This window comes from Lathyrus oleraceus, chromosome 3 (assembly GCF_024323335.1).
Source record: "Lathyrus oleraceus cultivar Zhongwan6 chromosome 3, CAAS_Psat_ZW6_1.0, whole genome shotgun sequence".
Taxonomy (NCBI): Eukaryota; Viridiplantae; Streptophyta; class Magnoliopsida; order Fabales; family Fabaceae; genus Lathyrus; species Lathyrus oleraceus.
Genome location: NC_066581.1, coordinates 323,663,282 through 323,688,348, shown reverse-complemented (window position 1 = coordinate 323,688,348; position 25,067 = coordinate 323,663,282). Strand labels below are relative to the sequence as shown.

Genomic DNA, 25,067 nt, shown 5'->3' with positions numbered 1-25,067 from the left:
TGCTCGACTTTGAGGGCTAATGCGTCCATTTTAGCTTACATCATGTCTATAGAGCTTAGTTCATGCACTCCTCCTTGGGCTTCCTTCTTCTCAACTGTCGCTCGTTCGACTCCCCATGATTGATGGTTTTGAGCCATATCTTCGATGAGGGCACTAGCTTCAGGATAGGGTTTGTTCATCAGAGCACCGCTTGCGGCAGCATCGATGGTCATCTTTGTGTTGTAATGAAGTCCATTATAGAAGGTTTGAATGATTAACCAATTTTCTAAACCATGATGTGGGCATGCTCGTAACAACTCTTTATATCTCTCCCAAGCTTCGAACAACGATTCTCCTTGGTTTTGGGTAAATCTAGTTATATGGTTTCAAAGAACGGCGGTCTTACTCGGGGGAAAATATCTAGCAAGAAAAACTCTTCTAAGGTTATCCCAAGTCGTAATGGAATTGGGTGGAAGGGAATCTAACCATGATAGGGCTTTATCTCTGAGGGAAAAAGGGAATAATCTTAAACGTATTGCCTCAGGAGAAGCTCCATTGGTTTTAAAAGTATCTGCTAATTGAAGAAATATTTTTAAATGTTGGTTAGGGTTCTCGGTAGCGAGACCCGCGAATTGTCTCTGTTGCACTAGTTACAATAGGGATGGTTTAAGTTCAAAATTATTAGCTTGTATGGTTGGGTTTACTATACTAGAACTGGGTTCTTCATTAGATGGTTGAGCGAAGTCCTTAAGAGGTCTTTGGTTTTGATCTTCGGCCATAGCTCTCTTAATTCTATGAAAGAATAAACGTGCGTGAGCGTAACGTTCAGGTTCCGCCAGAGGGTATACTAAGCTTAAACTTCCGGTGCTGCGAGTTCTTCGCATTGACCGGCGGGAAATAGCCTAAGTCTAAACGATATAACAACAGGAAAATGAAATTTGACGAAATTGTTCCCCGGCAATGGCGCCAAAAACTTGATGCGTAGGTTTCGCAAGTATACGAACGCGTCAGAGTAATATAAAAGATTGTCGAATCCACAGAGACCAAGTGTCAAGCTATCGTTATCTGTTGTTATGGTGTTTATCAAAGGCAGTCAAAATAGGTGGTTTTTTGTAGTGTGCAATGAAAAGTAAAGTATTTAAATAGATTTAATTAATAAATACAAGGTCGAATGTAATTCACGTAATCAATTAATAATCTAAGTACTTGCTAGTAGAGCTACTTATGGGCAATGTTTCCTACTTTGAAAAGAACTAATTTAACAGGAACTGTCGCTTTCGCGTATTCAGAACCGAGTTGTACTCCCTAATCAAACCCTCTTATTGTCACTTATAAAAAGGTGCGCATTGCGTTAGAGTAGTAAACCTATTTTTAAGAAATATAGTATCTTGACTAAGTTGAAAAGTATTATAACCTGGATTTCTTAACCAAAAGAGGTTCTTACGAACCAGACTCTAAACTTATAAACGCATCCGAAAATAGTTTTAAAATCTCTTTTCTTCCTAATGTTAAAAACTCCTAATGAACTAGACAAAGCGCTTTCGCTGTTTTTGAAATAGTTAAAAACAATTAAGTTTATAAAGACGTTGGACGGCTTTCGATCTTACCCAACGGAATTGAAGTGCGGGAAAACTTAAGTTGAAAGTTAAAATAGCCCTTAAGTATTTCTACGAACAATTGTACGGATTATTGGTTCAGTTATGATCCTTACATTCTAACCTTATAAATTTAGCTAGACATGGTAAAGTAAAAGTGCATTAAAATAAATAAAAGTAGTGCGAGTGCGGAAAGTAAATAAAAGCAGTGCGAGTGCGGAAAGTAAATAATTTAAAGCGAGTGCGAGGAAATAAATAATTTAAAGCGAGTGCGAGGAAATAAATAAAAGTAGTGCGAGTGCGGGAAATAAATAAAAGTAAAGCGAGTGCGGGAAATAAATAAAGTAAAGGCGAGTAATAAAAACCTGCTCCAATCGGAGGGCTGAGTAAATTGCAATGCGGAAAAGAAAATGGCGGCAGGATTAACTTCCTTCCAAAGTGCTCCAAACTCGATTACAGACTCTATCACAGACTTGATTACACAATTGTGGTAACACTCCAATGCGAAGCGATTACCACTATAAAATACTGAATATATGCCTAAGTGAAACAAAGTTGCTTCTGAGTTTGCCTCTGCTCTAAGTTTGGATCTTCGTCTGCTCTAAGTTTGGATGCTTGTAAAAGTGAATTCGCGTCTCTATTTATAAGCAAGTAAAAAGATGGAAATGACTTGGATGCCCTTCAACTTGAAAATAGGAGGGAACCGTTTTTCCTCTTGTGGCGCCCGCCACAAGGCCATGGCGCCCGCCACAAGCATAATATGGGGTGCCTTAGTGGAAGTAGTTGGAAAACGTGGGAGTTGATGGAAGTTGAATTTGACACGTCATGGCTTGGTCTGTGGCGCCCGCCATTGGGTAGGCCATAAGAGCAAAATGCTGAATTTTAGGGTTTTTGGCTCTTTTTCACTCCTTTTCTCGATCGGGGCTCCGATTAAAGTAAAAACCTGTAAACAAAGGAAAACACAGTAATAACACAACAAAATGACAATAAAACAACTAGAATGCATGTGAAATCGGAGTCAAAAATACGTAAATTTCAGTGTTATCAACTGGTTTGTGCAGCATGCTTAGAAAATCTGATTGGGCCAGCCAAACCCAAAATCTGCCTAGAAAATCAAGTCATGATGCCCATTTTAAATGAATCTATCTCTCAAACCATGGATCCAAATGAGATGATTCCAAAAGATATGAAAGAGGACATGGCAAGGTACAATTGTTGTGAAGAAAGTATTTTCAAATAATGCCTTGAAGTGCAAGAAAACTGGCCAAGAATTCTTGACAAATTTTGAAGATTTTGGACTTAGAAATTTTTCTAAGTGTCCTAAAAAAATGTCTCACTTTGACTAACCATAACTTTCTCAATTCTAATCCTAATGGAGCAAACTTTATATCTCTAGAAATCTTGGAACAAGAGGAACAACTTTCATATTGGAGAAATTTTCAAATGGAGCTTTTATCTTGATGGAAAATGGGCTTAAAGTGAGTGCAACGATCATGAAAACTTGCCCTAAATAGAAAGTCAACCATTTCCAAATTAAGTAACTTTTCCAATTCCTGATTAAATGATGAATCCATGATCCCACCTTGATCAAATTTCACATGTAGTATCCCCTAGGCATGGATTTTGAGATTCCACTCACAAAATGTTAGGAGTTGACTTTTCAGGTCCCACAGTTGACTTTTCCCAAACTGTCTGATTCCCGATTCCATTGATCAATTGAAGCACTTCTAGCTCAAATAAAGAGCTAAGTTTTTGTATGTAGACCCTTGTGGACATATGGAGGGCCATGGAAAAGAGTTTCACCCAAAGAATCAGAAATAAACTGATTTTATACCAAACCCTAGTTTTAGGGCAAAATGATCAGGAACTGATTGCACTGATTGCCAATGGATCTTTCTGAGATAATTGTGAATCTTCCTAGGCCAAGATGCCTCTCTAATCATGACATGGATGAGCTCCTATACTTTCAACCAAACATTTCCTGTTGCAGGTAGCCATGAAACCCTAATTTCTGATTAAATCCAGATGAACACTCTGATAGCTTTGAATCCTTGACTGATGAACTGAGGACCATAATAAGATACTTGGACCCCTCTGAGACCCTTGAGACTTGTATACTTAGAAAATGAAGTCCAATTCTCAATCTTGCTTTGTGCGGGTTCCTTCTGTTAAGGAGTGATCGATCAAAACCTGATCTCCATGTCACTAATGCAGTATGCAATGAGTATGACCTAATATGATGCTAATGAAGTGTAAAACATAATCCCATGCTTCCAGGAAAAATGAAGGGTAAATTTTGGGGTATTACACTCTTCTATATCTATCAAAAATCTTTCGGTCTCCAAAAATGGTCTACCAAGGACGAGTGGCATCTGTTCATCTTCCGGCATTTCTAAGATGACAAAGTCCACCGGAAATACAAACTTATCAATCTTCACAAGAACATCTTCCACCACTCCATAAGGTCTCTTCACATAGTGGTCAACAAATTGAAGTGTCATTCTGGTATCTTGCACTTTTCCAATCCCCAACCTCTTGTAAATGGATAACGGCACGAGACTCACACTTGCCCCCAAGTCTATAAGGGCCTTTTTGAAATATCTATACCCGATAGTGCAAGGGATAGTTACTGAGCCTCGATCTTTCTTCTTCACTGGAATCTTTATACCCTGCAAAATTGCACTACAAGTTTCAGTTAGTACAATAGGGTCAGTGTCTGTGCCCATCTTCTTTGAAATAATATCCTTCATAAATTTAGCATAAGAGGGCATTTGCTCAAGTGCCTCCATGAACGGAATGTTAATCTCAAGATTTTTGAACATCTCCAAGAATTTCTCGAAGTTCTTCTCATGTTGCTCTTTCTTCTTATTTCTTGTGGGGAAAGGGAGTTTGACAATCGGCTTTGATTCACTAACTTTTTCTTTAAGCACCAGTTTATGTACCACCACGTCTTCACTCATAACCTCATTTTCTTTTATTTCCAACTCAACTTCAAGCAATTGGTCTTCTTGGTCATCATCTTTCTCAGGGACTTCTTTCGATTTACCACTCCTTGTGGTTACAACACTCACATTATTATGCTCTCGTGGATTTGTAACATTAGCACTTGGTAATGCACCCGGTGTTTGAGAACCCGCGAGTTGTTGAGCAATCTGACTCATTTGCACTTCCAGATTTTTTTATTGAAGCACCAATGTTTCTCATATTACTTCTAGTCTCCTCTTGAAATTGTGAACTTTGAGTCGCCGTTTTTTCAATGGCAATTTCCCAATCTGCTTTTCTTGGAACCTGTTGTTGAAATTGTTGTTGGGATTGGTGAAACTGTTGCTGGTAAGGTTGCTGTTGTTATGGTCGATACTATTGTTGTGGTTGGCTTTGATATTGATTGGGCGCTTGCTTCTGAGCATTTCCTTGCTGGTCCTTCCAGGAAAAATTTGGATGATTTTTCCATCCAGGATTATAAGTATTGGAGTAAGGGTTATTCTGCTTCAGAAAATTAATCTCTTCTACCTGTTGTGCAGTTGCCACACAATGCATGGCGAAGTGAGGTCCCCCATAAATTTCACAACTAACTAGTTGAATAGGTTGAACCGATTGAACTTGTGCCACCGTTTGAATGTGAAGAGCCATTTTCTTGATTCTTCTCTCTACTTCGGCAACGGTGCCAAAAACTTGATCGGTAAAATAACAAGTGTACTATTTGCACCAATGTAGTAATAAAATGGGAGTTATCCCGAGTATCGATCTCGAGGACTGCGTAGTAAGTACAAATCTTTACAATAATTCCATTGAACAAAAGATCATAGGGGTTTGATGATTGTTTTCAAAAATAAGAATGAGAAAGAAATTATATAAAGCGTATAAAAAACTATTAACCGATATGAGAAAGCATGCTAAGGCAAGATGTGTGAATTGCTTTGTACTACACTACTTCCATATTATATAACATCTAGTTGTAATTATTCAAAACCGATTCTCAAGAATTTTTTTCTCTAATTCCTTAGCCGAAAACCATTAACAGTCAATTTCAATCCTAATTCCTTAGTTATTCAAATTGACGTTACGAAATATGCAATTGATCAAGAATTAACGGCTACCACGGTTTGATCCTTATTCCTAAATGATTGAACCGAAGTATTATTATACAACAAGCGATAAGGTGGTTTGTCCGACCTAACCCTTAACCAGAGATCAAAATTCCATTTGTCCGATAAAATAAAGCATTAAGAACGTTGTATAATAATTTGAATAAAGAAAACGTTGATGATCATAAAAACATAGAAAAAACGTTCATACAGTAGCAATTCAGGGACACCCCCCTAGCATTGGGGGGTTTAACTTCTCATAATATTCAAAGACAATAAATTATAAAATAGAGACATTACAATTTGTTGTTGATGAAGGTTGATCTTCAATCTCTTCCGATCTTGAAGATCTCTTCTCCTCTAAACACCTTGCAAGCTCGCTTCTCCTTTCTGTCTTTTTCTTCTACGATCAAAAGTGTGCCTCTCTTTACCAAAATCCAGACTAAATAGTTTCCAATCAACTAAAAACATCGTGAAATACCCAGACTTCCCTCCAGACGTACACAGGGGTCAACACACTAAAAATCAGCAAACCGGGCGAATTGGCTAACACGGGCCGTGTCAGGTGACACGGGCGCCCGTGTTGGCTCTCTGTCAATCTCAAATCCCCAGCCCTTGCTGACACAGGTCGTGTCAGCTGACACGGGCACCCGTGTCAGCCCCCTGGTTTCTTGATTCCAACATCTCTCTTCTGCACATGCTAACACGGGCCGTGTCAGCTGACACAGACACCCGTGCCAGCCCCCTGTTTTTGTCTTTTCTCACTTTGCACGATGTCCTTGACTTTCATTCTTCCGGTACGCATCTTTCAGGCTTATTGTTGGACCTGGAAACCAAACAGTACTACACAGAAACGCATAAAATGCAACAAAAAGAGATGAACTACTAACGCAACATAAAACAAGCAGAAATTTTCAAAATGCGATAAACTTAAGAAATTAACTAAAATAAAGAACAAAATGTTACCGATTCTTGAAGATTCATGCTGGATGGATGATGAAAACTAAGTGCAAATGGTGACTGATCAGTCCCATAAAATCTATTCCCCACACACCAAACAGTTCTACCTCTAACATGGCATTCTGAGGCATCTGATTTCTCTTGGATATGTTTCCTGTTCTCTGACATCTGTCGCACTCTTTTACCACTTCTTGTGCATCTTTGAACAGTGTAGACCAGTACAATCCAGATTGGAGAACTTCTGTTGTGGTTCTATCTCCGCTAAAATGTCATCCATATTTTGAGTTGTGATAGGCTTTTCGGATGTCCCTTTGCTCTTCCTCTGGAACACATCTCTTGACCAGGCCATCTAATACCTTTTTGTAAAGGAATGGATCGCCCCACACATAAAACCTGCAATCATGCAAAAAACTTTTTTTCTTCTGTTAGAGTCAAAGTCATCAGGTATTAGTCCACCTACCACAATGTTCGCGTAATCGGCGAACCATGGGATATGCGTAACGGCTAGGATACGTTCGTCTGTGAACTCATCTCTGATGGGGTGTGTTTCTTCTATTTCTTGAATCGGAGTCATCCGAGACAAGTGATCAGCAATAATGTTTTCACTACCTTTTTTGTCTCTGATTTCCAGGTTGAATTCTTGAAGTAGTAAGATCCATCGCAACAGCCTTGGCTTTGATTCCTGTTTGGCAAAAAGATATTTTAAAGCAACATGGTCAGTATACACAATTACCTTTGATCCTAACAGATAGGATCTGAACTTATCACACGCGTACACAACCTCCAAGAGTTCTTTTTCAGTGGTTGCATAGTTCATTTGAGCAGGGTTCAATACGTGGCTTGTATAATAGATCACATGCAAGAGCTTCTCCTTGTGTTTCCCTAGTACTTCCCCTACTGCATTATCACTAGCATTACACATTATCTCAAAAGGAAGAGACCAATCAAGGGCAATAACTATGGGGGCTGACACAAGTTCCTTCTTTAAGGTCTCGAAGGCTTGCCTGCACTCCTTGTCAAATAAGAACGGTGTATCCTTCACCAGTAGACTAGTTAGTGGTTTTGCGATCATGGAGAAATCTCTTATGAACCTGCGGTAGAACCCCGCATGTCCTAAGAAGTTTCAGATGCCTTTTTCATTTATCAGAGGTGGTAAATTTGCTATTACTTCCACTTTTGCTATGTCCACTTCGATACCTTGGTTTGAGATCTTGTGTCCTAAGACTATTCCTTCACGTACCATGAAGTGACACTTTTTCCAATTCAGGATCAAATTTGTTTGCTGGCATCTTTCTAACACAAGTGACAAGTTAGTCAAACAATTATCAAATGAAGAACCGAATACTGAAGAGTCATCCATAAATACTTCCATATGCTTTTCGAGCATGTCAGCAAAGATTGATGTCATACACCTTTGAAAAGTGGTCGGTGCGTTGCGCAACCCAAATGGCATTCTTCTATAAGCAAAAATACCATAGGGGCATGTGAATGTAGTCTTCTCTTGATCTTCAGGGGCAACAACAATCTGGTTGTACCCCGAGTAACCATCTAGGAAACAATAGTAATCGTGTCCGGCTAACCTTTCCAGCATTTGATTAATGAATGGTAACATGAAGTGATCCTTCCGTGTTGCCACGTTTACTCTTCTATAATCTATGCACACTCTCCAATTTGTAACAGTTCGGGTTGGAATCAACTCATTCTTCTCATTTTTTATCACCGTAGTGCCCCCTTTTTTGGGTACCACATGGACTAGACTTACCCAAGAACTATCGAAAATAGGATAAATTAGGCTCGCATCCAAGAGTTTTACAACTTCTTTGCGTACCACTTCTTTCATGGCTGGGTTAAGTCTTCGTTGTGGTTGCACCACCGGTTTGTGATCATCTTCCATTAATATCTTATGCATGCAAACGGTCGGGCTTATACCTTTCAAGTCCTCAATTGCCCATCCGATTGCACCTTTGTATTTTTTTAGCACTTGAATGAGTTCTGCTTCTTGGACACTTTGTAGACTGGCATTTATAATAGCGGGACTTTTTTCTCAGTGTCTAGAAATACATACTTCAGATTTGTTGGTAACTGCTTCAGATTTACTCCTGTTTTTTGTTCTTCAGTGACATCTGATGGTGGTGGTCTTAAATCTTCCCACCGACGTGGTATAGATCTAATCCATTCAGTTTATTTTTCAATCAAAGCGAGCACCTCAAACTCTCCTTCATCTTCATCACTTTCAAAAATTGATAGACTTAAGACCCATTCTAGTGGTGACTAGGGTCTATGCCTTTCATTTTCTTGAGCAATTACTTGATTTATTATCTCTACAGTGTTGCTTGTGCCAATATCATCTTTGTATTGCATTGTGTTCCTCACATCTATTTTTAACTATTCATCATAGACCTTGAGGGTCATAGTTCCTTCCTCGATGTCTATCATACACCGTCCTGTTTCTAAGAAAGGTTTGCCCAATATGAGAGGAATCTCCTCATCTTCAGGCATTTCCAAAATGACGAAGTCAACTGGTAAAACAAACTTGTCAATTTTTACAAGAACATCTTCCACAATCCCATAGGGTCGCCTCACAGAGCGATCCGCAAACTGAAGTGTCATTCGAGTATCTTGAACAGTGTCAATGCCTAATTTTTTTATAGATGGACAATGGCATCAAGCTTACACTCGCTCCTAAGTCAATTAGAGCCTTCTTGAATTTTCTATCACCAATAATGCATGGAATGGTAACCGATCCCCTGTCTTTCTTTTTCACTGGAATTTTTATGCCTTGGAGAATAGCACTGCATGTTTCAGTTGGGATGATCGGGTCTATGTCAGTGGAACGCTTATTGGCATTTGTTCTAATGCCTAAGAAAAAAGGATGTTTATTTCCAGTTTTTTGAACATTTCCAAGAACCTCCCAAAAAATTTCTCATGTTGATCTTTCTTTTTCTGTCTTGGAGGGTAAGGGAGTTTGATGACTGGTTTTGAAACCTTCTCTTTCTCCTTGACAGGTGGTAGTATCACTTCTTCATCTTGATCCTTAGTTTCCTTGATTTCTAAATCTACTTCTAACAATCCATCTTTTTCAACACTGTTTTCCTCCGTTGACTTTCCACTTCGGTTACGATAGCGTTAACAATGTTATGTTCCCGCGGATTTGTTACCGTACCACTAGGTAGGGTGCCTGGGGCTTGAGAAATTGAAGCTAACTGTTGTGTTATCTGACCCATTTGGACTTCGAGATTTTTAATGGAGGTTGTGGTATTTTTCTGATTAATCCTGGTTTCTTCTTGAAATTGTATGTTGTTGGCTGCTAATTTTTCAATAGCGATTTCCCATTCAGCCTTTTTAGGTGCTTGTTGCTGCTGCTGTTGCTGATATTGAGTCTGATATTGCCATGTACCTTGTTGCGGAACATTCCCTCTCTGATGTTTCCAAGAGAAATTTGGATGATTCTTCCAACCTGGGTTATAAGTGTTAGAGTAGGGATTATTCTGCTTCAAGAATTTGATCTCCTCAATTTGTTGTGGAGTAGCAAAGCAATAGACCGTGTGATGAGGTCCATTACAGATTTCACAAGTGCTAGCCTGAGTTGGCTGGACCTGCGCTATCTGTTGAGTGCCTATATCCATAGCTTTCAACTTCTTGTCTACTTCGACAACAACTGTGTCTTCGAGACAGATTTTATTTGTTTCTAATTTTAGATCAATCACCCCCTCTGGCTGACTAGTACACCTGTCCTATAATTCTAGATGCTCATTGGCAGCTATTACTTCAATAATCCTCTTAATACCAGTGACTGTTGAAAAATTTGTTGAGCCACCGGCTGCTTTATCAATCAACTGCTTTGTTTTTATTTTCAGCCCATTAACGAACATCTGCATTTGTTCGGTTTGATCCATATTGTGAGTTGGACACGCTACTAAGACCCTTTTGAATCTTTTGTAGGCGTCTCCCAATGATTCACCATCCTTCTGTTTGAAATTAAGAATTTCATACCTTTTTCTCAGGAATACTGATGCTGGAAAGTACTCATTTAAGAATGCAGTTTCCATCTCTTCCCATGATGTGATACTGCCGGCAGAAAGAGAATAGAACCATTCTTCCTCATCTTCAGCTAAAGTGAACGGGAACATTCTTAAATGTTTTGCTTCATCAGTATGACCATCAATTTTTAGCGTGGTGCTCATGGTCAGAAATCTTTGCAGGTGTTTGTTGGCATCTTCGTTAACCTTTCCAGTGAAAGGTTTTCTTTCCAATTGATTGATTGTGCTAGGATGTAGTTGAAAACTCGTCACATTCACCGGTTGGTTGACAATGGTCAATCGACCACCGGTGCGTTTGCACCTCCATAGTCACCCAGGAGTCTTTCCGGAGGTGGAGGAGGTGGAATTGGAGGAACTTCAACCATTGGTTCTTTGACTTCTGAGTGATCAGAGGTACTTTCTTCTTTGGAATCCACTCTTTGATTTTTGCGTCTTCGGTGAAGGGTTCTCTCGATCTCTACGTCAAAAAGAAATTCAGCTGAGGGTTCTCCTCGCATACAAATTAGTAAATTATAAATGACAGAAAAATAATTTTATTGCAGAGCAACAAAATTTAATTGAATTTAAAATTAAACTCTATATTTTGGCAGTCCCCAGCAACGACACCAAAAACTTGATCGGGAAAATAGCAAGTGTACTATTTTGCCTTTTATAGTAATAATGGGGAAATTCCCCGAATGTCGATCTCAAGGACTGCAAGTCAATATTGAGTTTAAATTATCATTCAATTAAACAAAAAGTATTAATTTGGTTTTTAGGTGTAAAAATATAAGAATAAAGGTAAAAGCAAATAAGGATGAAAATAAAGGTTTACAGGGAAAAATGAACAATGTCAGGGAAGGTGTATGATTTATCCCTGTAACAACTCTGAATCACTGTTGTATCAACAAATATCAATTACTACCAGTTCTTAAGGGTATTTTCTCCCAAGTCCTTGGTGAGAAAACCTTTAATCAATCTACCTTAATTTCTATGTCCATAGCCAATTAAGGTGAAGTAAAGTTTTATAGTATCACTAATACTCTGGTTCATATAAGGTATCCCTAGTCCTAGGTGATGTCTACTGTAGAGTAACCTTATGAAAACCTTATCAATGGCGGTCCAACCTAATTGATAACCACAAATCAATCTCGATGGGTCCGAAAGAGAAAGCAATAAACACATCAAAAGGTTACCGTAAAAATAATATTATAAATGCAAATGTAAACTCAAATTCGTTACAACTCTAAATCAGGGACACCCCCTAGCATTGGGGGGTTTAGCTACTCATATTGTTCAAAACAAATTCAAGATAAAAAATACACCTTACAAGTAATTGGATGACGTGGATCTTCAATCGCTTCTGCTCATGAAAACCTTCCGCTCTCCGAATTCCTTGGTCTCTGTAATCCTTGCTTGTTTGACAATACTGTGTTCGCCTCCGTTCCAAGATGATTTTTCCTTAGGCAGAAGGTCCTATTTTATAGTGAAAATTCTAAGCAGCAGTTGGACATGTCCAAAAATATCTCTGAAAAAGCCCGACAAACAAAAGCCCGAGAAAATTGAATTTTTAGTCTTGGGATGACACGGCCCGTGTCAGTCGACACGGAGCCTACTGTCCTGGCTGACACGCCCCTGGCATGGGTGACACGGCTGAATAGTGCCTGACACGGGTGGCCGTGTCAGGCCACTGTATTTTTTAACACGCCCTCCTCTGCCTGACACAGCCCGTGTCAGGTGACACGGGTGGCCGTGTCAGGCCACTGTATTTTTTAACACGCCCTCCTCTGCCTGACACAGCCCGTGTCAGGTGACACGGGTGGCCGTGTCAGGCCTCCTGTACTGGGGTTTTCTGCTCCTCTGCTTGTCGGCATCTTGCATTATCTAGTTCTAAGTTCCCTGGTTCTTCTACCTAGACCTGTCGAACAAAAACACAGTTATCCCACACATAAAATCACGAAAATATAATTAAAATATTACAATGACTGAAAATGCTTAAATATAATACCAAAAGTAAAACTGACTCGAAAAGTATCAAAAATGCTTGCATAATGTTTCAAAAGCCTCGGGTTTCTTGTCGGATCAGTAACGAAAACTTAATGCAAATGGTGACTGATCAGTCGCCAATATGGATTGGTTTTTTTTTTTGTTTTTTGGGTAATTGCCAATTTTGATTGGACTTTGGTTTTTGAGATGCCAATAGGGATTTGACTTTGATTTTATGAGGATGCCAATAAAGTGGACTTTTATTTTTGGTAATCACCAATATGGATTGGACTTTTGGTTGGTGAAAGGTTTTGACTTCCCGACACTCGATCTTTTGATGATGCAATGATTGGAGGATAAATATGGATGCTCATGGTGCCCCAAGTTTTATCATTTGTTGATAGATTGCGTGTTTGTTCTTGAGAGAACCTCAACTTCTTTGTCTGATAAGCATCGATGGCTGACAAATGATTCGATGAGCGTAGCGACATAATCAATGCATGATGATTGTGATTTTGCTCTTGCTGTAAGGCTCTTTGCAATTGGTCTGCCCCGGCTTGTAGGGTCCTTGAAGGAATTCACCTTTGAAAGGAAACCCTGGGAACTATTATACCATGGCCTGGACCAAATTTTCCCCAGTGTATGAATCTTTCTGTAGTTTGCTCCTGATTGAGATTTTGAAAGGCTTGCCCCAGATGGACTGGATATTTTGAAATGATTCGCCTCCTTGATCAATTGATGCTTGGAGATTTGTCTTTTTACTGACCAATTCATAATCATCGGATACCATTCCCTTAATCTGTAGGGTTATGAAGTAGTCTTGATTTGGGTCAGCATTGACGAATGATCAAGTTCTTCTCTGATTTCTTCTTGTCGGAATTTTCTTGATGTTAAGTACTTACTTGCAGTTAAAATTGTTTATTCAATCAATGATAATTTTAGTGCAACATTCATGCAAGTTATGAAAAATCATTTATTGAGATGATGTGATAGTGTGTGACAAATGAACCATCAATCCAAACACAGTGTTGATTTAGCTAGTGTGTGAAAGATATAACGAGAATATGATACCAATACAGGTGATTATCAAATATCTAGGAGTCAGTTTACGTAATCCTGTTGTAGTATGCTTTCAGAATAAACCCTACTTCAATTAGGTCTTTCGAGGGTTGTAACATGGCTAGGTTCATGGTTTATAAAACAAAGGATATAAGGCTCAAATTTGTTTTAACCCACCCCTTCTTCATGATGATCTCCAGTCCTACGTTCAGTTAATTCAACACGCATATTCAACTTTTAAGAGAGTTTGAAGGTGTAAGATCTCTCGAAATGGCAGTCACCTTATTTTATTTTTTTTGGATGTTGGTGACCCTTTGATTCTTGATATGGTTGTCACTAAATCTTGTTTTGTTTTTTTCTTGAGGATTTGATAACCTCTTTTGATTTTTGTCTTGATCCCTAACTTTTGCCTGGACTGCTTTTGAAGCTTTTAGTCCATCGGGATTGCCCTAATTTTTGTCTAAGTCTCCTTTTGGGGGTATCGACTTAGAGGGCTTTTTCTTTGATTTTTTTTGTTGAAAATTTGTGATTGCCAAGTTAATGGTAATTGAAGAACAACCGACATGAATTGTGATTTTTGCTTTGGTTATTTCACCACTTCATGATGTTGGCGAAGAATAACATGCAGTTGATCTCCGGATGGGATGTATTCCCTTGCAATTCAAATGTGGAGTCAGATTAACTGAACATTACCCTGCCCCAGGTTAAATGTAAGGGTTTTTTAGATCCGAAAGAACCACCTACTTCTAGGATCGAAGTGGTTAACTAGGGATTAACTCCTTATTTCTCCAGTGTCTGGGAATTTGAAACAATGCATGTATATCATCAGCAAGATTTTATCCAAACAGCATACTATTAGCAATTATGGGTATTTCATTTTCGTCATCCTCCCTTCAATCTTTGCTAAAACAACAATTTGATAAGTGAATGAGAGCATTATTTTTTGTTTTTTGATATAAATGGAAAAATATGAGTGAATACAAAAGGATTCATTCAAAACATGCATGATAATTTCATTAATATTACCATTAAAGGAAATCAACAATACTTGAAAACAGATAAGTACTTAACATGCAAATAAAATTACAAATGAAATGCTAGAAATAGCCAAATGGTTGCCAATGCAGAGGAAACTCTTTCGTGCCTGGTTCACTACTGGGCTAGCCTTCTTTAGAGTGGAGGTCGTTCTGCTCATTGAGACCAGTATGATAATCATCTTCATACCTATTCTTGGAAATTTCTTCCACAGTCTGGACTAATGGACCAACACAACTAGGTGAAGGAGTATTACTGATTTGTAAGCTTCGAGACGTAAATGAGAACATCTTAAAATCAAGCAGGGTTTGTACTTTGCTCTTGAGCAATTTGCAGTCTTCAGTTGAATGCCCTTGTGCCCTAGCATGGTAGTCACGTCGAGCATTAGTGTTAAACCCTGACGGGTATGGAGGAATTACTGGATTTAGCTCCTTTGGCACTATCAGTCCTATCTCAATCAAACATGGAAGTACTTGACTGTATGGCATTGGAAGTTGATTGATATTGTCATACCCCAAAATTCACCATACCTTTCACAAGTTCATCTAGGTCACTAACCCAAAGCATTCGCATATCCTGATAAGCATTTATCTCATCTACATATCCATCGTATCATAACACATTCCACTTGCATTCGAAAAAGGCATAAAATCATGGGTTCAAGGGTGTTCACCAGGGAGCATAGTGGAAACCCTAATTCAGGGAGGTTGCATCTAAGTCATTTGGTTCACTGAACAATTCAGTTGTTTGTTTAAGATCCAGGGTTCCGATTCGTCGACTAAGATGCATTCAAGATGTCACAATCTGTTGCTTGGCCAAATATCATTTGGTTGGCTTGGATTGATCGGGTTTCGAATCCTGGATTGAACTGTTTTATTTGGTTTAAGAACATTGGGCTTTTCGGTCGTATCCACATCCATTCCACAAGAAAACAAACATTTTTACCTAAGTTGACTTTTGGTCAACCAATTGACCAAAGTCAACCTTCTAACCAAAAACCATTTCTTAATCATTTTCATATTTTTAGTCCATTTTTTTAAATCATCATGTTTGTAAAACCATTCATGATCATATTTCGACCCATTTCAAACTCCCTCCAATGACCATTTCATTTCCAATATCCAATCCTTTTTCCGTTTGACAAACTTCCAAATTTAATTCCATATCCACGCACTATCCATTCTGATTCATATTCAATTCCATTTTGTTATGTGCCACTAACCAATTCTCTTATCCATTTTTCATTAATCGGAATCCAAGTTCAAAATCCATTTTTCATATCCGATTCCATTTTGATTATCCAAAGCCCATAAAATTTTCAAGTCCAATTTTATCTGATTCCAATAAAATCCATTACTAAACCAATTAAACCATTTAATTCACTTCTATTAATCCAACCCATATCCACAATCCAATCCACCACATTAAACCAAAATAATTTCTAAAAAAACATTAAATCCAATTTCCAAACCATGTCAAATCCATGTGATCCACATTTTCCAAGTTTAATCCATATAACCGTTTTTATCCATCATTCATCTAAATTCATTTTCCGATTAAAATCCATTAAGACCAATTACCCATATCCATTTAGTTAATGTCATTATCCATTATCCAAAGATTGAAATCCATTTTGTATATATCCATTTTTATCCAATCCATTTTATCCAATCCATTTTAAAATCCAGATAAGCATCTAGATCCATAATCCACTTTTTTTTTCACATAGCCATTTTTAAGTAGTTTAATAAAGTACAGCATGTGAGACAATGCATCCAAGTTTCCAAAATGCATATGGAAAGAGATTTATACCAGTTGCTACACCAGAAAAATAACGGAAAAGTTGCGTTACATGAAATAAGAGAAAAAGAGAAAGAAAGAATGGCAAAACTAAAACTACAGCAATAACGCAGCAAGACGCAACAACTACAAGCTGCTACTGCACAAAATAAGCAAAACGGCGAAGCCAACAAATGCACAAACGCAGCTACAATCCAAACTCAAAGCTGCAATTTAAGCCAACACTCCAAAATGCCGCACGCCGGTGCCGAAAGCCAACACTTATAACCAGCTGCAACATAAAGAATAACAACACTAATTTCCTGCATAAAAATGGCAGCAGAAAAATTAACTGCAAGAAAGGATAACAGAGTTTTAATCAATCAAAATTTCTAAGCAGTGAAATATTGATAACAAAATTTTTCTAACAAAAGTTCACGATGACTCTAACCGATTCCTAACAACCGTAACCGTATTCCACAAAACTTCCCCAACCGAATAGAAAACCCCCAAAAACCTTTCAAGAACAATTCCCATCCATCAATCTTCTTCACGAACCAAATCCATCACCACCAACCTATATAATAAAAAAAGGTTCCCTCTCTAATGAACTTTTAATAGAGAAACTTCACAGAACCTTGCAGCAACTTCAACAACCTCCATATAACTGATAACTGATTCTTCGCCTGGGGGAGTTTTCTTCTTCCATCTCCATCATAACCCAAAACTCACGCTAATAACTTTACTCTTCTCCTCACACGGCTTCACCCTCAACCAAGCTCCAATTCGATTCTCCATCACCTTCAACCGAGTTCTCAGCCTTCAATCCTCAACCGCTTCCAATAGTTGAAACCTGATCGTGACATAACCGTTTCTTCAACCTAGATTCTTTTCACGGCAAGAACCTGCAAACGAAGGTTGAAATTCCGTCTCAAATGGAAGCCAAGATGTAACGGAAACAGAAGCGCGCAGATGAAGGGATGAAAAGCAAAAACAGAATCCAAACAAAATCGGAAGAAGAGCATACCTGGAAGAAGCGAGTCACATCGGCGTAAACGGAGGCTTCATCATTATCTCAATCGATTCGCAATCGTAGATGCCGCAGCGTCTTTGTCGCAAATCTATAACGCACACCTCCACCTCTACTCTTCATCGTGTCGCGTCGAAACGCACAACACAATGCACCATAAGAGCTCATGAATCATCTTCCATTCTTCGCCACGATACAACGCACGCATCACGATTCAGGTACGTCCTTCACGCTCGAATTGATTCTGGTTCTTGAAGTATGAACGGGTTTCTTCGATGCCGATTCAAATTTGTCTTGAGTTTTTGCCACTGTTCGGATTGGCCTTATTCGCTTGCCTATTATTGTTGCACGAGCTTGAAAATGGAGCATGAAGAGACTCCATGACGGCGCTATTCGTGTGTCTGATTACACAGGTTGAACGGAGGATCCGAGTTCGTGAATGAGTATGCGACCTAGACTTTGGTTATTTTATGGTGGAAACATCCGACAATGATTTGTAGAAACGAAGGAATTTCGATCGTCTTTCATGCTTGAATACAGGAAAATTTTACCTTGTACCCCTACGATTAATCCCATACCCCTACAAAAATTTAAAAATTCCCATTTTACCCTTAATTGGTTTTAACCAATTTACCATTTCATTTTTACCATTCAGTTGAAAATTCCAAAAATTACACTTTCACACCCCTCGCACCGGAACACTTGCAAAAAGACTTCCGGTATGTATTTTTGCAAACCGGAAGACTTATGGGAAGACTTCCGGAACACAAAAAAAAACAAACCGGAACACTTAAGGAAAGAGTTCCGGTTCACATAAAAAAATTTCAAAAAAAATTTGCATACCGGAACTCTTTGGAGAAGAGTTCCGGTTTGCTTTTTTTGTGTACCGGAAGTCTTTCTTTAAGTCTTCCGGTACGTGTTTTTTTTTTTTTTTTTTTTTAATATTTTTTTTTTTTTTTTTACAGAAATGGAAAATCTTCCCAAAATATGTGTAGATACTACTGATGCGTTTATGACGACGGAAAGATTTGGTACACGAGAAGAGGTTATCAGATGGATTAAAGAGGTTGGAATCGACAATAAAGTAACTGTTATTATCAGTCGTTCAGATACTAAAACGGGGAAGAGAGGGAGAAGTAACAAAATAATATTTGGCTGTGATAAAGGTGGGAAACACAAGATTAGTGATAGTGGTACCCAAAGTGCGTCCAAGAAATGTGGATGTCCATTTAAAATCAGGTCGACTCCGGCGAAAGATGGATCTGGTTGGAAGATTGATGTAAAATGTGGGTTACATAATCATGGTTTACCTGATAGATTAGAAGGTCATTCGTTTATTGGTAGGTTGACCACAGATGAGAAGCAACATGTCGCTGATTTGGCAAAGAGACATGTAGCACCTAGAAACATTTTGCTTTCCTTGCAAGACAAGTTTCCTGAGAATGTCACTCGTATTACGCAAGTATACAAGCATAAGAGTGTGATAGAAAAAGAGATAAGAGGTCCAAGGAGTGAGATACAACATCTGTTTAAGCTTATTGAGGATGCAGGATATGTGTATTGGAGTAGAAAAAAGGATGACTCGGAAGTGGTGAGAGAGATATTTTGGGCACATCCTGATTCAGTGAAGTTGTTGAATATATTTCCGATTGTGTTAGTTATGGATAGCACCTACAAGACAAACAAATATAGACAACCTTTGTTTGAAATTGTTGGCATGACATCGACTGAGTTGACTTTTGCTGTTGGATTTGCATATATGGAGTCTGAGCAAACAGAGAATTTTTGCTGGGTATTGGAGAAATTAAAAGAGTTGTTTGTGAAGAAAGACATGTGTCCACAAGTGATTTTGACAGATAGAGATCTTGCTTTGATGAAAGCAATTGAAGTTGTGTTTCCCAACTCGATTAATTTGCTATGTAGATTTCACATTAACAAAAACGTTGGTGCCAAATGCAAACAACATGTGGTGAATGACCTGCAAAAGACGATAGACACATTATGGATGGAAGTTGTCTGGGCTAGTGATGAGGTTGAGTATGGTCAGCGGTTGCATCAACTTGAGCAAGCATGTGTTGATTATAGTGGATTTATTAATTATGTGAAAGACACATGGTTGACTCCACATAGGCATAGATTTGTTGGAGCATGGATTAATCGAGTCCTACATTTGGGTAACACAACGACTAATCGGTACGTCTTATAATTTTATATTTGATTTTTTTTTTATGTTTTTTGATGTGTTATTTTCAATATCTGATATTTTTAATACTTAATATTTTCAATATCTAATGGTATTTTTTATATCTGATATTTTTAGGGTTGAATCTGCTCATTGGAAGTTAAAGCAGATGTTAGGAAACAGTATAGGTGACATGGTCAAATGTTGGGAAGCCATGAATAACAACTTGAGGTTACAACTGGGAAACATTAGAGCTTCATTTCAAAAGAGTTTTTACGAAGTTGAGAACGCGCACGTAAGTCCCTTTTATGGTTATTTGCGTGGTTCCGTATCTCGAGCTGCTTTGAGACGTATTGCTGAAGAGTTATTGAGAGTTGATTATGTTGGAACTAACAGGCAAATATGTGGTTGTACTCTTAGAACATCTTATGGGTTACCTTGTGCTTGTGAGTTAGGAAGATACAGAGTAGGTGGTATACCGATACCCATTGATGTTGTTCATGTTCATTGGAGGAAACTAACTATGGAAGTTGAGTTAGAGAAAGGTGAAGATGATGGATCAGAGGTGGATATGACAGCTGCAATGGATGAGTTGTGGAGACGATTTAGGTCATTAGATGTTGTTGGGAAAAGGGCATTAAGGAGTAGGGTATGTGAACTAGCATACCCAACAATGACAACATTGTGTCCACCACCTGAGAAAATAAAAACCAAAGGAGGAGTGAAGAAGAAAGGGAAAAAACCAGCAGATTATGATGTTTATAGGGACCCTTCGTATCATGAGTATGTTGATAAGGCATCTCAATCTTCACAAAGGCAATCTCAACCATCACAGACTTCGAAGAAGATCAAATTATCAAAGAAGCAACCACAATTCATTGTTCAATTTCCTAATCATATTAGGTCATACATTGAAGATGTAGTTAATGTTGAATCAGATGGTAATTGTGGATTTAGAGTCATTGCATCATTGCATGGATATGGTGAGGATGGTTGGTCAATGGTTCGCAGAGAGTTGGGGTTGGAATTAATAGACAAGGATAGGTCAACTTTGTATGACAAGTTATTTTCTAATCGGTTGTCAGCTGTGAGAGAATCTTTGATGATAGAATCGTTTGGTTCACAGCCACCTGAAAAATGGATGAGTCTACCAGATATGGGTTACTTGATAGCCAATCGTTATAATGTTGTACTTGTTTGTTTAGGCAATCCGTGCATCACTTTCTTTCCGATGACAAGTTCACATTCACCAAATGTCTCTATTTATTGCATTGGTTTTGTTAACCAGAATCATTGGGTTCAGGTATGTATTTTTATGTCTAAATATTTTAATTATTCCAGTTAATATTTTATGTTATATGACTTAATCTTTTAATTATTTTACTTTATCAGGTTAACATGAAAGAGGGGTTTCCATTGCCACCGGTCACATTAGATTGGAAGAAATTTCGTTCTCATATAGCAACTACTTGGATGCTAGGATTTGCAGGACGTATGCAACATTGGCAATTACTTACACCTGTATTAGCATGATTATGTAATCAAAACATAAATATGTAATCAAAACATGAAATCTATATTATTATGTCTATTATATTCAAAGCTTAATACATATAATCAATGTGAACGAGAAATATGCAAAGCTTCAAATAAATCAGAAAACTGTGGATCTTCCTCTTCAGCATTAACCTGTCTCAGATAGCGACGAATCAATGTAGATACACGAGCCCAATCAGGATCAGATGGCCCGGCGTCATATACAGGAACGGGTACCTCTCTAGGAGCGTCACGATGGGGAGGGACCAACCGTGGATGGGAAACACGATAATACCACTCCAGATAACCGTCTACTACCTCAGATGGAGTGGTGGCCACGGAAGATGAACCGATCACATCGACAACACTCTGATGGTAACTGATCCAATCAACATCAATATCCGTCGCCATCATACAATCCAGAGGTGGGGATGGAACATACTGTCTATACCCGAACTGACGTAAACATCTATCAGGCAAGTATGGAACAACTGTTTCACCCCACTTCAAACAGCCCCTGTAAAGACATATCTCATCAAATACACGCCATGCTCTATGATCCTCAAATGGTCGCCAGATGACGTCGGTAGGTGTCAGCTCGTCCAAAATAGGTCGTAAATCATCGACCTTCAGGACTCCCTGTCTATATGACCATCTCATCGCTCGGGGAAGACCACAGTTTCCAGCAGGATTCCAATTCTCCCCTCTTTTTCCAACAGTTGGAAAATACTCGTGAATCCAACACTGTTACAAAATAAAAACATAATAAATAAAACAAATTAAGTTACAATATTTTATAAAATGAATCCAACACTTAATTAACAAAATTAAATTATATACCTGTAGGAGAGTAGGATATCCACCTAGCTGTTTGCAACTGTACATGGACGCATCTCCAAGATGCCATCTTTCCACAAATGCAGAGACAAGATTTGTGTCTATCTTGTTCAGACTCGTTCTCTGCAGTGAAGCTAAACCGGATCTAGATACCCAACTCTCCATCTGTGGTGGAAGAGCCAATGGAACCCTAGAATTCAACTTCAGTCCATGTCCGGCAACCTTCAACTCTTTCTTTGGTCCTCTTTCCTAAAAACAATTAAAACACATATTAGAAAACAAATTATAAAATATTCAACTATTATTCATTTTCAAATATAGTCCGTTTACTTACCTCACCGAACCATATATGTCGAGCAACATGATGCTCGTACTTCACCAAAAGCGATGTATCGTACGGCCCTCCTGGATATCCAGTCGGCTCAGCTGCAGCTGCAGATGAAGATGCACCCCGGTCTAACGTGCGGACTGGAATCCGGCCATCTGCACCTCTTCTTCGAACCACTGCAAAAATAATGTAAAAAAAATAATTAAAAAAAAAAAAAAATAAAAAAAATTACATACCGGAACACTTCAAAGAAGAGTTCCGGTACACATCATCCAAACCGGAAGACTTGAAGAAAGTGTTCCGGTATATAAGTATACAAACCGGAAGACTTTCTAGAAGACTTCCGGTTCAGTGTCCAAAAAAAACAACAAACCGGAACACTTAAGAGAAGTGTTCCGGTATACAATTTTCAAACCGGAAGACTTACTCTTAAGTGTTCCGGTATACAATGCAAAAACGCCAAAAAATTTTCTTCTCCGGAAGTCTTCAACGAAAATGGTAAAAAAATTTTGAAACGGAAAATATACCCTATTTATATGAGGGTATTTTGGTCAAAAAATTTTAAATGTAGGGGTATGGGTACAATTGTAGGGGTATAGGGTAAAATTTTCTGAATACAGAACAGGTTTGGGTCGTGTGTGGCTAGGGTTCTTTTGGGCCTAAGGCCCGAAACATTCCCATCGCCATACACCCGTCAATCCGTTTCACAACCCACGGAATATGCTTAAGCAATGATTCTTAATATTATTTAATCTATTTTTATCCTGCTTAATTCTAGTTTTTTTTGTCAATAATGATGTTGTTTTGTTAATCTAGATCGTGATTAGGTTAATTCATAATTTTGTTAGAGATTAGGATTAACATTATAGTGATTAGTTAGATTTGTTCATAGTTTGATAATTAGAAATAGTTAGAATCAATTAGATCATCATTTAGAAGTTAGGCCTAATCAATTGTTAGATTAAGTTTAGTTTTTTTAATTTTCCAGAATTAATCCTTGATAGATTAACCACGTTTCAATTAGAATTTTAATCATTATATTTTGGTTATTTTATCTTGTGGATTTTTGTTGAGATTAATATGGTTCATGTGGATTGTATCATGGTTATACCTTAGGTTGAATTTTCATTCGATTGGACTATTGTGTGTTTGTTTTGTATAATCATAGTCATTAGATTCGATTCTTGAATTTATATTGCTAATTTCTCATTTGATCAACTTTGATTCCTAATTCATGCTTAGATAGATTTTATTTTTTTAGAATTAATAATCACTTTAATTGTCCATTTAATCGTTTATTTGGTTTATGATCATTTTGATTTAATTGAAAATCCCATTTCAATTTAGGTAATGAATACTTTGTATGCTTAGTTTCATTTGCCTTGATCATAGGATAAATCCTTGATTGTTTTTCGTGGATTAATCCATTACCTTTTGAATCGATTCTAACCTTCGCATGTACTTACATAATATTGCATCATTCTCATTCATTTGACTTTATCTCATGCTAACTCGTTTGTTGTTTTGTGTCCACATATGACTTGGAGAAGCAAGCTCACTCTTAGCTAGCCATGCTCCTAACCATTTCACTTTCATTCAATAACTTTGTATTGTTTGAAGTACCATGTCACTTGTATGCCATTAGGCATGGTACATAGTTTAGTAGTTTATAACTTGTATTTTTCTTTCATTCTCTTATGTCGCAACGTGTGGGTTCCCCCAATTGTGGGTTAAATGTCCCCCTCCCCTTAGTCATGTAATAGCTTAGATTTACTGCTTTCTACTTAGTTACTATGCTTGTTAATAACCAAGATAAAATACAAAACGATAAACAAAGCATTTCGAAAGAAACAAAAGGTACTTGATTCAACGTCAAGTTGTTTTCCAAATAAACTCACACCATTGCAACGTAAATGCTTGATCCAACGTCAAGAATTCTCCATCCACTCCAAGATCCATCATTCACATCTCTTCTCCATTCTTTTCTCGATCTCATTCTATCTCTCACCTCCATTCTTCACTCATTATTTTCATAATAAATTCAAACACTTTATTCAATGTCAAGTTCCTTTTTCAAAACCTTTTCATAACAAATTGGAATGCAAATGAGGTGTACGTGTTTGTACACAACATTCAAGTAATTGGGTTGTCGGTCGTACCTAGCCTGAGGACCCAACACTTGACTTTCCCCCTTAAAACATCTAACGATTCAAGCAAGTTAAATCTAGGCCCTATGAGGAAGAAAAAGAATAGTTAGGACTCCATTGTCCTCTCGATTCCCAAGTACTTTCATTGTTGATTGTACTTAGTCAAGGGTTAGAGACTTGTCTCCCTCTAAGTTCCAACGATTAAACTTGCCAAACTCCTTTCATAATCAAATCTCTTTTTTGGATGAAAAATAGTGGTTAGGACAACATTGTCCTCTCAACTCTGAGTTATTGGACCATTGACTGTATCTAGCCAAGGGTCTAATGCTTGTCTCCACGCATAAAATCGACCCTAACCAATCAAATCATCTTTTGCCTTAGTGCACTCTATTCAAAACCTTTCAATAAGGACGTGTTACTTCCGTTCTACCGTGAACGAAGCTTAAGCCTCCATGTGCGAGCAAGTAATGTTTAACTGCTAGAGTGCGAACCAAGCGTATCCACTTTACC

The 25,067-nt window shown here is 38.1% G+C and overlaps 2 protein-coding genes and 1 non-coding gene across 3 annotated transcripts; 2 read left to right on the top strand and 1 right to left on the bottom strand.

Moving 5' to 3' along the window:
* The first annotated feature begins 267 nt into the window (after positions 1 to 267).
* On the top strand, positions 268 to 374 carry LOC127133388 (small nucleolar RNA R71). The gene has a single exon (XR_007807367.1). It is a non-coding gene; the product is annotated as a small nucleolar RNA R71 (small nucleolar RNA).
* Positions 375 to 18,121: 17,747 nt separating this feature from the next.
* LOC127127424 (PKS-NRPS hybrid synthetase cheA) lies at positions 18,122 to 21,343 on the top strand. Its single transcript, XM_051056605.1, has 4 exons — positions 18,122 to 18,246; positions 18,493 to 19,720; positions 19,848 to 21,012; positions 21,102 to 21,343. The coding sequence occupies exons 2-4, from the start codon at positions 18,495 to 18,497 to the stop codon at positions 21,240 to 21,242; spliced, it is 2,532 nt and encodes an 843-aa protein (XP_050912562.1). The 5' UTR covers positions 18,122 to 18,246; positions 18,493 to 18,494; the 3' UTR covers positions 21,243 to 21,343.
* On the bottom strand, positions 21,265 to 22,141 carry LOC127127426 (protein MAINTENANCE OF MERISTEMS). Its single transcript, XM_051056606.1, has 2 exons — positions 22,086 to 22,141; positions 21,265 to 21,989 (listed from the first exon to the last, which is right to left on the bottom strand). The coding sequence occupies exons 1-2, from the start codon at positions 22,128 to 22,130 to the stop codon at positions 21,327 to 21,329; spliced, it is 708 nt and encodes a 235-aa protein (XP_050912563.1). The 5' UTR covers positions 22,131 to 22,141; the 3' UTR covers positions 21,265 to 21,326.
* Between the last annotated feature and the right edge of the window lie 2,926 nt (positions 22,142 to 25,067).

Coding starts and splice junctions, on each gene's coding strand:
- LOC127127424 (XM_051056605.1), top strand. CDS start 18,495: ATGGAAAATCTTCCCAAAATATGTGTAGATACTACTGATGCGTTTATG. Junction 19,721..19,847: donor GGTAACACAACGACTAATCG/GTACGTCTTATA, acceptor TGATATTTTTAG/GGTTGAATCTGCTCATTGGA. Junction 21,013..21,101: donor ACCAGAATCATTGGGTTCAG/GTATGTATTTTT, acceptor TTACTTTATCAG/GTTAACATGAAAGAGGGGTT.
- LOC127127426 (XM_051056606.1), bottom strand. CDS start 22,130: ATGTACAGTTGCAAACAGCTAGGTGGATATCCTACTCTCCTACAG. Junction 21,990..22,085: donor GATATCCTACTCTCCTACAG/GTATATAATTTA, acceptor ATTTTGTAACAG/TGTTGGATTCACGAGTATTT.